General features: G+C 48.2%; 1 protein-coding gene across 1 annotated transcript; it reads left to right on the forward strand.

Moving 5' to 3' along the window:
- Nucleotides 1-10999: 10999 nt before the first annotated feature.
- Nucleotides 11000-14786, forward strand: Fis1 (fission, mitochondrial 1). The gene is made up of 5 exons (XM_026396914.2): nt 11000-11134; nt 11956-12088; nt 13655-13731; nt 14124-14229; nt 14473-14786. Exons 1-5 carry the CDS (start codon nt 11090-11092, stop codon nt 14568-14570), a joined length of 459 nt encoding a protein of 152 aa, XP_026252699.1. The 5' UTR covers nt 11000-11089; the 3' UTR covers nt 14571-14786.
- Nucleotides 14787-14912: the final 126 nt, after the last annotated feature.

The raw sequence follows: 14912 nt of genomic DNA on the forward strand, positions 1-14912 counted from the left end.
TATTCATCTCTGATATTTAAGCAACTTTACTCAGAGTGAACAACAGAAAACATTTATGAGTTGAACATAAATAGATGAAAGGACATCCTTTTGTGAAAATAGCAACAAATTTTCTAGTTGACAAATATGCTTGACGTGAATATTCTTGTGGTGGTGCTATGCTTATTTTACTGTGTACCTGTTTATCGATGGCATCTAGTTAGGGCTTTCTTCAGGATGACTTTGAAACAACTGACTAAAATTGGCTGCCTCAGATACTTAGGAACTTGGAGTGAGGACACTATGAAAAAAAAAAAGTGGGAGAGGACTAGTGGAAGTTATAGAATAGCTACACAGAAGTGCTTTAGGGATGGGGATCTGGTTGGAAGTGGGTGACGCTGGCTAGGTTGTGTATCTTGGAACCTTGTCTGCGTCCTACATTTCAAATTTTAAGAAGACTATCATGTGATTTCTTAGGGTGGTTTGGGGGAGGGAGGCTAATGGAGATCATGCAGAGCTAATCCTCGGAGGCCATTCCCGATGCTGCCACATTCTGCATCATCACAATGATAATTTAAATTCTGGTCCAGAAGCAAAACATTCAATAAGAGTAGTTTTTCCTTTCTTATAAAAGCAAAGTAGGGGAATTAATTTAGTATTATTAGTAGCTTTAGACATTCAAAACTATACATAAAGCCACAAAATCTGTCAGTGATACCATCAAAGACAATGAACATAATTGGATCTTCACTATTAGCTTATAGATTTCTTTCTGCCCTGTAGATCTTTTGGAGGCAGATAGCAAGAATGCTGTCCTTAACTGAGCTAAGTCAACCCTAGACTTATTTTTTTCTGCCAATAATCAGCAGATATTGAAAAAATTTTAGCTGAATAAATAGGTGAACGAGTGAGTGAATACACTGCTCTCTCTTGCATGGCTTATATTCACACTTGGTAAAAACATTGCTGAATTTGTTGGAGTTTAAGGGGGGAAAGTGAGAAACAAAATAAAATGGGCTGTGCTAACAGCTATTTGAGTTCCAGCCACTCAGGCTCAGGGGCAGCAATGGAAGGAATCACCTCTTTTACCCACCCTGCTCAGGAAAGCACCCCTTTATTAGCACTTGACCACAAGAAGTGAGCTGTTAGCGATTGTCATTCTTCTGGCTGTCAGTCACAAAACCAAGCAGAAAGAAAACAATGGAGCCAAAGGTGTAGAGCAGGAAGGATGACCCAGCAGAAGTAAAGAAAAGAGAAACAGGAAGTTCAGGAGCAACACCAAGAGCCCAGGTCACATAGAACCCTGTCTAGTAGGATGTTAGATCATCCCACGTGGCACAAAACAACAAAAAATCAGTCAGATTTTGTGTTGCTGTGACAAAATACTCGATCATATCAGTTTTTTTTTTTTTTTCAATCATATCAGTTTAGAGGAGGAAAAGTTTATCTGGGGCTCATGGTTTCCGAGGTCTCAGTCCATAGATAACCAACTTCATTGCTCTGGGCCCAAGGTGAGATGGCAGAAGAGCCCAGTGAGAGAAAGCTGCTCCCCGCCCCTCCCCAACCCCCGTGACAGCAGGAAGCAGAGAGAGAGGGAAAGGGGAAAGGGCCACAGGGAAGATGCTGGCTTCCAGGGCCTTCCCCCAGGGACCTACTTCCTCCTGCCTATAGGTACTACCCAGTCAGTCCATTCAAACTAGAAGACACTGATTAGATCATAGTTCTTTTAATCAAATGATTTCATCCTGAATATTCCTGCACTAACAGGAAATTTTGAGAGACACCTCATATCCAAACCATAACATTCTGCCCCTGGCCCCCAAAAGCTCATGTCCATCTTTCAATGCAAAATTCATTTAGTTCCTCTCTAGGAGCCACATAGTCTTAACAGTTTAAGCATTGCCCAAGTCCAAAGTCTCCTTTGAGACCTGAGACAAATTCTTGGTTGTGAACCCCTATAAAAATTCAAAAGCAAGTTACATATGTCCAATATACAGTGGCACAGAGTGAACATCCCCAACCCCAAATGAAGGAATGGGGGTACAGGAAGAAGAAGTGAGGCCAAAGCAAGACCAAAACTCAGCTGGACAACACAGGTCCCAGAATTCTCTGCCTAACTTCTTCTACAGCAGCTAGGACACATGGCTGAGAGATGTCACTTCCAAAGGGTTGGGTAGGTCTGCTCCTTTAACCTTGCTGGTTTCAGTACACATAGGCTCTAGCCCAGCTCTCTCTGTACCCAGCAGCTTCTCTCAGCAAACAGTCCACATTGCTGGCCTCTCTTAATTCCTGTGGTCTCATTCTTGCTTTGGCTTCACTTTTGTAGCTTCATGCATTGCCCTTTCAGGGGCAGTGCTCAGGGACTCTGACCCTGCTACATTCTGCCTGAACTCCCTGGCCTGCCTTTGAAATCTCAGAGGAAGCCTCAATGACCCCTTAACCCCAGGATCCTGTGTTCCTGTAGAACCAGCACCATGTGGTCAACATCAAGGTCTACTGCCAGTTCACGAAATACCTGGTTCCCTGGGATCATAGCTGCAGTGGCCTCTGAGTGCCTGCAGAGTTCAGCATGGCAAAAAAAAAAAAAAAAAAAAAAAAAAAAAACTTTCCTAAGTGCCCCCTCTGAAAGCAGGACCCAACCATTATCTTTTCTGAAAAGAATTTTCTCTTCTATACCTTGGTGTCTATAGTAGGTATAGTCTTGCAAGTCCTTGAGATGCCCTCAATTCATCTTTCCTATTGTCCTGTGCAAAGAACTTAGCATCTTTTTAGTGGCTATAATATTTTCAACAAGCACACCTTTCTTGGTCCCAGCTTTACACGTGCTTTTCTAACCGAACTGCACATTTTTAAAAGTCAAACTTTAGCGCTCCATTTTCTGCTCCCAGTTCTTACAGTAAACTTGGCTAAAAGCTACCAGCAATATCCATGCCACTGACTGAATGTGTGACTCCTTGAAATTTACTCCACCAGAGTAACTAATAAATTCAGCCTCACCCAAAGTCTCAGGATGTGGGCAAAATAGAAACAAGTTCTCTGCCAGAATATAACATGGTGGTCTCTATTCCAGTTCCCAAGAGTCCTCAACTCCCTCTGAAACCACATACGCACAATCCACATTCCTATTGGCATTCAGGTCTTCTGAGCTCTCACTAGAGTCACCTATTAAGCTGTGCTTACAACACCTTAAAGCTTTTCCAGCTTGCATCTCTAGAATTTTCAAAATTCTTACAAATCAGTTCTGAACAACATGGTCAGATTAGACATAGCAAAAACCCCACTACTGGACACAAATTTTGTTTCGGTAAGCTTTTGTGTTGCTGTGACCAAAACACCCACCAAGAACAACTTAGAGGAGGAACAGTTTATTTGGGGCTCACAGTTTCAGAGGTCTCAATCCATAGATGGCAATTCTGTTGCTCTGGGGCCAAGGTAGGGAAGCTCATTAATGGCTGAAGGGCCTAGTAGGGAGGAATCTGCTCCCCTCATGGCAGCAAGGAAGAAGAGAAGATAGGGACATCTAAGGGCTTCATGGAAGATGCACCCTCCCAGGGTATAACCCAGTGACCCCTCTCCTCCAGCCACCCACATGCCTATAGTTACCAGCCAGTTGGTCCATTCAAACTAGGATGGACTAATTAGGTTATAGCTCTCATAATCTAATAATTTCATCTCTAAATATTCCTGTATTAACAGGAACTTTTGGGAGACACCTCATAACCAAACCATAATACCAGGCAAGAGGGAAAAAAGAATAAAAGTTATAGAAAAGCTTATTTAACTGAAAAGAAATAGAATATTAACTGTGATGTCAAAGACAGCCCTGATTATTCACTCTATTACCTTCTTATAACAGTTGAAAATGATATGTGAATTCAAATATATCCTCCTTTATGTGCCAGTGTGTTCCTAAGAATCGTGTTGCAAAGGAATGCATAGTTTTCCAATTAGTAAACTTGCATTCCAGACCAGAGACAGAACATCATAAATCATGGCTTTAAATTATAGTATAGCATAGGAGCTGGGGTTGTGGCTCAGCAGTAGAGTGCTCGCCTAGCATGTGCAACACCCTGGGTTCAATCCTCAGCACCACATAGGGATAGGTGAATAAAATAAAGGTATTGTGTCCAACTACAACTAAAAAATATTTAAAAACAAAATAATAGTAAACCACAAAAGAAAAGAATCAGGCCTCATACCATGATCAGATAGAAACTTGCCTGTTAGCCCTAAGGGCTGAAGGCTGGAGACAGCCACGGTCTCGGATGACCTTATCTCTATGCAACATCTATGTATTATGACAGAAGTCAGCACTCTCCAGAACAGCATTCTGTTCGGCCTGCTCCTATCACTTTTGTTTGTTTTTTTTTTTTTTTTTTTTTTTTTTGAAAGAGAGAGTGAGAGAGGAGAGAGAGAGAGAGAGAGAATTTTTAACATTTATTTTTTAGTTCTCGGCGGACACAACATCTTTGTTGGTATGTGGTGCTGAGGATCGAACCCGGGCCGCACGCATGCCAGGCGAGCGCGCTATCGCTGAGCCACATCTCCAGCCCTCACTTTTGTTTTTAACTTAAATTTGGAAAAGTGAATATATGAGAGTCTTGGAAGCCCGTATTTATATAAAGGTCCAGAAATTGCTATGCAGATAGGTCTTCAGAACCGGAATGAACATTCTTTTCCTAACATCTTTAAACTGTGCATTACAGTAACCCATAAATGGGAAGACATTCAGAGGAACAGAAAGATTGATGCTCACGGAACAATGATTAGGAGTGTGGTGCGTGCGTGGCTAGTGTGGAGAGCATGTGAACAGAGATTTATGCCAGCTACAGTGAAGACTCAGAAGGGGAGATGGCTGGGAGACACAAGATATGCATGCATAGGCAAGTATTATATACACACGTGTGTGTGTGTGTGTGTGTGTGTGGTTTTTGTTCACCCACCACCCACTTTGAGAATCTGATGAAAGCTCTTTCCAACTCCCGGGCTCACCTCGCCCCGCCCCTCCGCCAAATCCTGCGCGCTAACTGGCCAACAGGGGCCCCGCGCCCTGCCCCAAGCTCCATTAGGCCCCGCCTTCTCGCGGAGGGCGGCTAATACGCAGACGCAGACTTAGGCGCCTTGGTCCCCCGCGCAACGCTCTGGGTCCTCCAGACCACCGAGCCCTCTTCCTAGAGCAGCCCCTTGGGGGACACCCTTCCTCTCCTCCCTCTCTCGCTCCCTTGGGAGCCAAGTGGACTGCCACCCGGAAGTGCAGGCATCCCGGGATACCTAGTTTCCGTTTTGGAAAGCCTGCCGTTACTCTTTCATTCACTCAACAGACTCTGCCCGGGGGCATGTCCTTTGGCAGGGGGACCCACGAGGCGCAGTGCCCGTCCGCACCCAGGGCCGCACTCTGGGGCGCAGGACGCTGTGCCTCGGCGGAGCTGGGGGCTGGCGGATGAGAGAACGCGTTCCCGGAGGCTGACGGCAGGGTCTAGCGAGGCCGCCATGTGGGCCTGCGGGGGTTGGCAGAGGGGCGCCTCCGCCTCGCAGAGTCTCGCGGGGCCGGGAGATTCTGAGTCGAAGCAGCTGACGCTGGAAAGGTAAGCAGGGCCATCCTGAAGGGCTCCGTGTGTGTGTGGGACATTAAACAGGGTCCCGAGTGGCCCCGACGGCGCAGTAAGGAGGACGTAGCGGCTCTTGATTTCCCCGGGGAAACGCAGCTGGAGGCCAGGCCGGGTTGAGGGTCTGCAGGCCGGCGGTCCGGGTGCTGAGAGGAGGCGGGAACGGCCTGAGAGTCGGGTGTTCCTGAGCAATCTTCTGTCTTCCCCACGACGTAGCTTCCATGAGAGCAAAGACCTTATCTGCTTAGCATCTCTCTTATCTAGCATTTAGGAGAATGCCCGGCACATAGTAGGTCCTTTGTTGGATGGATGGATGAATGAACGAACGAATGAATGAAGTTGCACTTCAGATTCCAACTGGGAAGCAGAGGAGACAGATTTCTGAAAATCGGAAGAACACAAATAGTGGGATCCTGGTGAGTGGGAGTTCGGTGAGCTCTGCTGTTGGGCCACCTGCCCAGCAGGCAGAACAGGCCCCAACTGCTGGAGGAATCCAGGGAGGGGCCCAGAGCCCAGAATGTGCAAATACCAAAACAAGTAGCAGTTCTAGGTTTTGGTCACACCAACCGAAATGTCAACTTCCCACATGACTCAATTTGAGAAGCACATACCTGTTCTGTTTTGTTTAGAATCCTCCCACCTAACTGCATGGAGTCTGTATGACTGGGATTTTAAGGCTGCACATTTTCCATTATATTGATGATCATTTAATAAAATCATTCCCTGGCATCTTTATTGTTTGTTTACCCTATCAGAGATTGAAGGAATCATCATCTTCATGTCTTCCTTTTCCTCTTTTTTTCCCCCACTGATTATTTTCAGAAAGAAATAGATGGTTTAGCCAAATATTAAGTCTTACTTATAGCTCTTACTGTGTACCTCATTGCTTTCCAAAGTGTTAATAATGGCAGCAGCAATGTCTGTATACCCAACAATTATGAGTTGAGTATTTCCTGGTTCTAGGTAGGAACTGAGCTGGGCTGTGGACATGGAGCTGTCCTCATGTGGCTTCCATTCTGGGGCAGGAGACCAGCTTTACTCTCCTTCTCACACTAGTACATAGTTACACACTGAGAAAGAGTGGGAAGGAAAAATACAAGCCTTCTTCCAAGAGGCTGAAATCTGTCTGTAACAATTTCAGCAGAACTAGTTGTAGTAGGGGTTCGGGGTGATAGCCCTAGTGTAAATCTGCAGAAATTGCAAATGTAGACCTCAATTTTTTACAGATGAATAACTAGAATATAATCAAGAACTTGTCCTGACCTTTCCTCCTACTTTTTCTTTTCTTTCTTTCTTCATTTTATTTTATTTTAGGTACCAGGGATTGAACCAGGGGCGCTTTAACCACTGAGCCACATCCTCAGCCCTTTTTTGTATTTTATTTAGAGACAGGCTCTCACTGAGTTGCTTAGGGCCTCAGCCTCCTGAGCCACTGAGAATATAGGCATACACCATTGCACCCAAATACTTTTTCTTTAACTGATCTTTCTTCTCTGAGTACACAGCCCCATCTCTTTCTCTTACCTGAAAAGGCAGCAGGAGTCTAATACACAGAAGGACTGAGGGTCAAATCCCAGTCCCTGCACTTCTAGCTCAGTGACAGCAGATGACAGAGCTTAGCCTTAGTTTCCTAATGGGTCAAGAATAGTGCCTTCCTGGGTGTGGATTTTGGTCACAAGTCATGTGTGGGCATTCCATTATGTGGGAAAAAATACACAGCAAAAATAGGGTCTCTGGCACCCAAGCCTGTACCAGACGGCTCACAGACACATAGTGCTGGCCAAGCAAGGACTGTGCCCACTACAGTGAGTGAAAAGGTAGGCCTGGCCACATTGTGGTCTCACAGGAGACCTCTCCTGTCGAGATGCCAGTGCAGGCCTCCCTCAGGAGGGGCCACTGAGCTGAGAATGTGGGATAGAGCGGAAGTTCACCAAGTCACCCACTTGGGGCACCACCTCTTTGTGAGCCCCCTGCGTTAATTCATAAGCAGATCCTTCTCTCCCTCCTGAATAGACTTCCTCACCCCTGTGACTTTTGCTGTGACCAAGTTCTTGCCTGGGCCACTCAGGGAGGGTCCTGTTCATGGCCTGCTCTCATTCTGGCCCCTGCAGCCTTTTTGCCACGCCTACCTGCAGGAGCCTTTTGGTGGCTCATTGGACTCCCTCCCTTCAAACACTCTGTGCTTTCCTATCGGATGGAAAATTTCATGCCAGTTCCTGAGCAGGGCCCACAGGCCTCCCGCCATCCCCCATGCTGCTTCTCTGCCACCCTTTCCTCTGCTCACCCCTCCCCGTCAAACTGGCTCCCTGGTTGGCCTCAAACAACTCTTGGGTGCTTCTACCTCATGGCTCTTGCCCTTGCTGTCGGCTGCTCATTCATGTCAGGACTCTGCTCCGTCCCGCCCCACAGCAGGCTCCACTGGGCGCTCCTCCATCACCTTGTTCTTTTAGCACATTCAGCTCCCGCCATCGCTAGGTTTAAATGAAAAAGAGTGTCTCTGCTCTCAAAACACTTCTGAGCCCCAGCAGTTCTCCAGTTGTCCGAAGACACCATCTGAGTACCCTACAATTCAGTCCCCACACTGTTTACCTGGCGTTAGCCTCCCATTCACAAAGAGTTCAGTCCCAGAAAACTGTCACCCCTTCACATGCCAGTGGTGAGTTCCAGATTTGCTACCTGTGAGTTCTGACTGTAGCTATTAGTGGGAGTTCCCGTAACCTCCTCCACAGGGTTGATAATTTGCCATAATGGCTCACAAAACTCAGGGACACATTTTACTTACTATTTCCAGATTATTATAAAAGATATAGTTTAGTTAGCAGCTAAATGGGAGAGACGCACAAGGTCAGAGGTTGGGGTATAGTGCGGTGTGCGAGGCCACCGTGCCTCTAGCATGTCCATGTCATCCCCAGCCCAGAGACTCTCTGAACCCTGGAGTGGAGGGATTTTTGTGGAGGTGTCATCTTGTAGGTGTGATAAATTATTAACTCAGTGTCCAGGCGCCCTCCTCCCCTAGAGGTTTGTGGGACGGATCGTTCCAAGCTTTTAATAGTGCTTTGCTCTTTCAGTGAGCAGCCCCCTCACTAGAGCTACCCAGGACCCATCCAGGAATCATCTCCTTAGAACAAAAGATGTTCCTGTTACTCAGGAAGCTCCAAGGCACTTAGGAGCTCTGTGTGAGATGCTCTTATTACCCCAGGAGAACACAGGAAATCACAGGGACTTGGAGCTGCCTCAAGAATTGGGGCAGAGACCAAGTATATATATATTTCTCATTTATTTATTCTTTAACTTTTCTGTTTTTACTGAGAGATTGAAGGAATCATCATCTTCATGTCTTCCTTTTCCTCTTTTTTTCCCACTGATTATTTTCTCTGAAAATAATCAGTGGGAAAAAAAAGAGTTGGCTATATGAGATCAAACAGGAATATTATCGGTACTGCTCTATATAATTAAACCGTGCGTGGCACATAGGAGGGGCTCAGTATTGATTAATAAGTGAGCCATATAAGGAAGGAAGGGGACAGACGTTTTTGATAGCAGGCTCTTCATGTGCAGGGCCTGCAGCCACTGGGAGTTTCAAAACTGAAAGAAGGCCTGTGGGGCAGAGTATAGCCAGGGAGTGGTCATGATGGATGAGGCAGAAGATGGTGACCAGCCAAAAGGGTCTTGTAGGCTGTTACAAAATTTTGGCCTTTCTTCTAAGGGCAAAGAGAAGCCATTAAAAGGTTTCATGTAGATTGAGAACTGTTATGATCCTCTGACTAGTTGGTGGTGAATTGATGGCAATGGGCAGATGACAGGAGGGGACCAGTGAGGTAGTTGTTGGAGTCATCCAGGCAGAGGTGGTGATGGGAGCTGGTTGAAGAAGATGGAGAGACATAATTGGATGTAAAACAAACTGGGACTGCTTCCTCTCCCCATGATCAAAAGTAGCCAGCTCCAGTCTGGGGTTGTAGCTCATCGGTAGAGCACTAGCCTAGCATGTGTGAGGCCCTGGGTTTGATCTTCAGCACCACATAAAAATAAATAAATAAAATAAAGTCATTGTGTCCAACTACACCTAAAAAATAAAAATAAAAAAGAATAATAAAAAAAAAAAAGTAGCCAGCTCCGCTGACTACACTGAAAAGACGCAAACTCACTTCGGATCTCTTCAGGGGCACAAATTGAACCAACCAACTAAGGTATTCTTTTTCCCTCTGTGCCAAGGGTGCAGCAAATACAGAGATGAGTAAAGGAAACCGCTCCCGGGCCTTTCCAGCCCTGCCTTGTCAGTGGTGGCCTCCTGTCTTCAGTCCTGTTTTGGTTCTTCTGCTCCATATCTAGTGTATCTTGGTGTCCTCTCCACTTGCCCCAACGCCCAGCCAAGGTCAGGTGCTGAATTTTCTCAAGTAGTATGCTAGTGGTCCTCAGGAAGCCAATTTCCAAACCTGAGGTTTTCCCCTAAGTTTATTTGAGCTCATGATGTCAAAATCGTGGACATCTCTGTGGCGTCCTAGCCAAGTAGGAAGAAGAGAAAACATCTCTTGCCTACATGACTCAAAAGACTACCATAAGAATTAAAAGAAAAAATAGTAAAGGGACTTTGCAAACATGCAAGGTGTGCGGACAGTACCCCACTGTGCTTGCACTGCCTCTTCACTGTTGTTTGCTTTATTTTGTAGTTATCCAACACATATTTATTGCACGTTCCCTGTGGGCCTGTGCTAGGTGCTAGAAAGAAGATAAGAGTCTCTGCCCTCATGGAATTATTCCACCGTGTTCTGGAGCCCTGTGGGTCAGATGAGAAGAATGGGAAGTCTCTAACTACCCATCAGTGCACAGAACACGACAGCCTGAGGACTTAGCAGCATTTGGTCTTGCTCCTCTGCTAAACTTCTTACTGCCTGAGACCCCATGTGGCAGGCTTTCCGCCTCAGGCACACCCAGAGGATGGTTTACCCAATTAATATTTGAAAGTTGGACCCTGCAAGGAATGGGACAATAGCTTTTCTTAAGTTCCCATTGGTAGTGTTTGCTGTAACTGGACCCAGCCGCTGGGCGTAGATTGACAGATTCAGGTCTTGGTCCTCTTGCGTTATAAGAACCAGCAGCGGCCCTAGGACCCTAGTTCTAGTTGTGACTCTGTTGCGGGCGGTGAAGTCACCTACCTCCAGAGTCCTAGGTTTAGTTATACATACATGTATACATGTATGTGCATATGTACTTATAATCCGGGCGCCCTACTACTGAGTTCCAGCCCCAATCCTTTTTATTTTTTAATTTGAGACGGTCTCGCTCTGAGGTACTCGCTGATTTGCCGAGGCTGGCCTGGTACTTGCAATTCCGCCTCTGGCGGCCCCCCTTGGCCCGACTGCGCGAGGTGGGGCCGAGGGGGCGGGGCCTCCCCCTGTCGGGGGCCGCATCCGCTGGACGCCGGAAGTGCCTCTCCGCCCCTGCCACTAGACCATGGAGACTGTGGCACAGTAGAGTCCGGTGTGAGGATTGTGGGGGCAGTGGCCATGGAGGCCGTGCTGAACGAGCTGGTGTCTGTGGATGATCTAATGGTGAGGCCTGGACCCCAGGAAGGCAAAGGGGAAAGTCGGAGGGCGGGTCCTGAGGAGAATAGGGCAGGGGATAAACCCTCTCCCCACCTCCGCGTCGCCGAAGGAAACCGAACTACGGCTCCCGGCAGCCTCTGCGGCGCCCGGCTCCTACCCCAAAGCGCTGTTTGTCCCGGAGGCTGATGGGAGTGGTAGTTCTTGGGTCTCCTCACCTCAGACGTAGGGCCTGGAGTCTTGACGATGGAAAGGGTGACGGGTTCTGGGTTCGTGCGGAGTTGTAGCTCAGGATGCGCCTTCCGTTGCCAGGGAATACAACTTTTAACCTTGAATCCCGCATGGTGCTGAGTTCACAGCGTGCCAGGTCTCACTCTTCGTAGCTCTAGGAGATAAGCGCTGGTTTTAACCGTGTCTTGCAAATAGGATAAGGTCCAGACCCGGTAGGGTGGGGCAGTGAGGCCAGCAGCCTCGGGCTAAGACCGCGTAGGCTGTTGTTGAGCAGTTGGGACAGTGTGTTTACTGTTCAGCCACTTTGGGTCAGCTGCTCCTGGAGCGGTGCCTGGATCTGCCACCAGGTGGCATCTCCACTAGATACCAGTAGGGGGAGGGCGGAGGAAGGGGCCCTTCGTCCAAGGAGGTCGTCCACCAGCCCAGGGAGCACAGTTCTTGGATCATGGGTTGGGGGTGGCAGAAGCTGGGGTGCTGGGTACCAAGACCTGCGAGGGCAAAGACAGGAATGGAGTGTGACTGGGACATGGACAGCAGGTCCAGATAGAGTGTGCTTGCACCCTTGGTTTTTAAACGATTCCTCTCCTCTCCTACGGCAGAAGTTTGAAAAGAAATTTCAGTCTGAGAAGGCGGCAGGCTCAGTGTCCAAAAGCACGCAGTTTGAGTATGCCTGGTGCCTGGTGCGGAGCAAGTACAATGAGGACATCCGGAAAGGCATTGCACTACTCGAGGGTGAGGCTCTGGGCCGCCGTCGCTGTTCTCTGTTGCATCGGGCCCAGCCTTGTCTGCTGCCATTGGCCTCGTTCGCCTCCTTTGTCCAAGCACTGCGATCCTTTCCATCAGGGGACCCTTACCTTACAGTACAGTCACTTCATAGTAATTCCCAGCAGACTCTCCGTAGCAAAGGGCTGCACAGTTGGCCCTCCATATCTGCAGGTTCCACATCATGGATTCATTCAGATAAAACATTTGATATAAAACAAAACAACAAAAATATTTACTAAAGTGTACAGACCTTTTTTACTTGCTGTTATTCCCAAGACAAAACAGTATACCAATTGCTAATGTAGCATTTGTATTGTATTAAATATCATAAGTAACCTAGAGAGAATTTAAAGCACGCAGGAGGATGTGTAGGTTTTATGCAAATATTACAATTTACTTAAGAAACTCTAGCATCTGTGGGTTTGGGAATCTGATGGGGCTCCTGGAACCAATCTGCCAAGAATAACAAGGGACAGCTCTACCAGTAAAAGATGCTTGTTGTAGATCTGTAAAACTAAGAGTTTTAATGCAAATACCATCACTCTACATTGTCTGTTTCGCAATTCAGATTTTTCAGGTTTACCCCACACTAGGGCACAAAGGTAGAAGTGGTCTCTAGCCATTGCTCGTGTAGTTGAGGAGACATTAGGCACTTGAAATTTTAAGCACCTGCAGAACTACTTAGTGACAGATCCTGATGCTTGAGAACAGCCACGCTCAGTCCCCTGGGAAGTCACTGAATTGGGAAGTAATCAGGTGGGTTTTTCCAGGGAAGTGAGTTAAGGAGGAGGGAATACAGACTCCTCCCCACCACACACGGGAATTGAATCCAGGAGCACTTTACCACTGAGCTGCATCCCTAGCCCTTTTTATTTTTCATTTTAAGACGGGATCTGGTTAAGTTGCTTAGGGCCTCACTAAATTGCTGAGGCTGACTTTGTCTCCTAAATTGCTGGGATTACAGGCGTGTGTTACCACACCCAGCTTTATTTTACTTTTATTTTTATTTTGAGGCAGGGTCTCACTAAATTGCTTAGGGCCTTGCTAAGTTGCTGAGGCTGGCCTTGAATTTGTGATCCTCACGCCTCAGCCTCGGAGTCCTTGAGATCACAGGTGTGTGCCTCCACACCCATCTGTGCAAACATTTGTTTTTAACAATAATTGGGCAGCAGGTAATGGCATTGAAAACAACGGGTGCCTGAGCTAAGTAGAGCTTCCTTTTGACTTCAACGGGTGCCTGAGCTAAGTAGAGCTTCCTTTTGACTTCCTGTCCTTAGGTTCCTGTGGTTCACTCCAATGGACCATAGTGACTGTAATATTGATTCCAGGGTGTCCGTTATTGGGATGTTGTGGCAGCCTCTGCTCATGGTGCCCCAGAGCTCTGACTGGGAAGCTGAGAGTGACAGTAGCTGACATGGACAGAGACCTTCCTGGGACCTTAGAGGGATCTGGAGTGTGGCAGGGTCTGTGGGATGTGGTATTAGGAAAAGAAAGAAGCCATTTTTTCACCCTCTTTTTTTCTCCCTTTCCCAGAACTACTGCCCAAAGGGAGCAAAGAGGAGCAGCGGGATTATGTCTTCTACTTGGCTGTGGGGAACTACCGGCTCAAGGTGAGCCGCCTTTCTGCCCCAGGGTAGAGCCCTGGGCCTCAGAGAGGCTGAAAAAGGCAGTAGGCAGGGGGTGGTGTGAGGTCTCTGGTGCAAGTTGATACCAGGACTGTTTCAGAGGGAAGGTGAGAGAGGATCAGGGTGCCAAGGGTGTGGGGACAAGGTGACGTCAAGATTGGGGTGTAGCCTCAGGCTTGGGCTGTTATCTCCCCTGGCTTATCACCCCAACACAGTTGGGGTTGTTTGTGGACTCTACTCCATCAGGTGGGGCTGGAGGGAGGACAGGGGAGGTTCAGGCAGGGCTGGGGGTGAGAGAAAGAAAGACTCTTCCTGGCAGGAGGGGTCCTGGAGCCCCAGGGTGCAGGTGACTTGCTATGCATTTCCCCTGAGTGCAGGAGTATGAGAAGGCCCTGAGGTACGTGCGCGGGCTGCTGCAGACAGAGCCCCAGAACAGCCAGGCCAGGGAGCTGGAGCGGCTCATCGACAAGGCCATGAAGAAAGGTGAACGCCTCGCCCCGGGTTAAGTCCTCGTCCTTCCCAGGGCCCCATGGAGTATCCATAAAGGAGCCCCTCCAAGCAGTCACTCCCAAGAAGGCCCCTGTCTCCTGCCCTGGAGCTCATAGCCTTTGACTCTGTTGGGAGGCACGGGTCTTCTGTGGAGCAGAGGGACCAGGGCGGTCCTGGCCAGGGTCCCTATGGGCTGCCAAGCTCTGACGGCCTCCCTTCTCCTTCTCTGTTCCCTAGATGGACTAGTGGGCATGGCCATCGTTGGAGGCATGGCCCTGGGCGTGGCAGGACTGGCTGGACTCATCGGGCTGGCCGTGTCCAAGTCCAAATCCTGAAGGAGAGCACGCCTGCTCCTCTGCCCAGGGCACTCGGGAGCTATGGTGGACACTCAGAGCAGGGCCCCGCCATCCTTATGGGCCTTCCCTGTTCTTCCCTCGCATCCTCATCATTGTCCTCTGCGGCCTTCAACCTCTGTCTCCCCAGACCTGTTGTGTAGCCCCAAGTCATGTGCCATGTGTGAGTGTAAATAAAGCTGGGCTGTGGCTTGGGAACTTCCTTGCCTATGTCGGGGGATGGCACTGTGCATAGGTGGGCTCACCCCTGGCCCTTTCCTGCCCTGTGCCCTCTTGTTCCTGCCCTCCAGGCCAATGTGGGGGTCTCCTTTGTCCACAGAGCAG

Source organism: Urocitellus parryii, chromosome 9, assembly GCF_045843805.1.
Source record: "Urocitellus parryii isolate mUroPar1 chromosome 9, mUroPar1.hap1, whole genome shotgun sequence".
Classification (NCBI taxonomy): domain Eukaryota; kingdom Metazoa; phylum Chordata; class Mammalia; order Rodentia; family Sciuridae; genus Urocitellus; species Urocitellus parryii.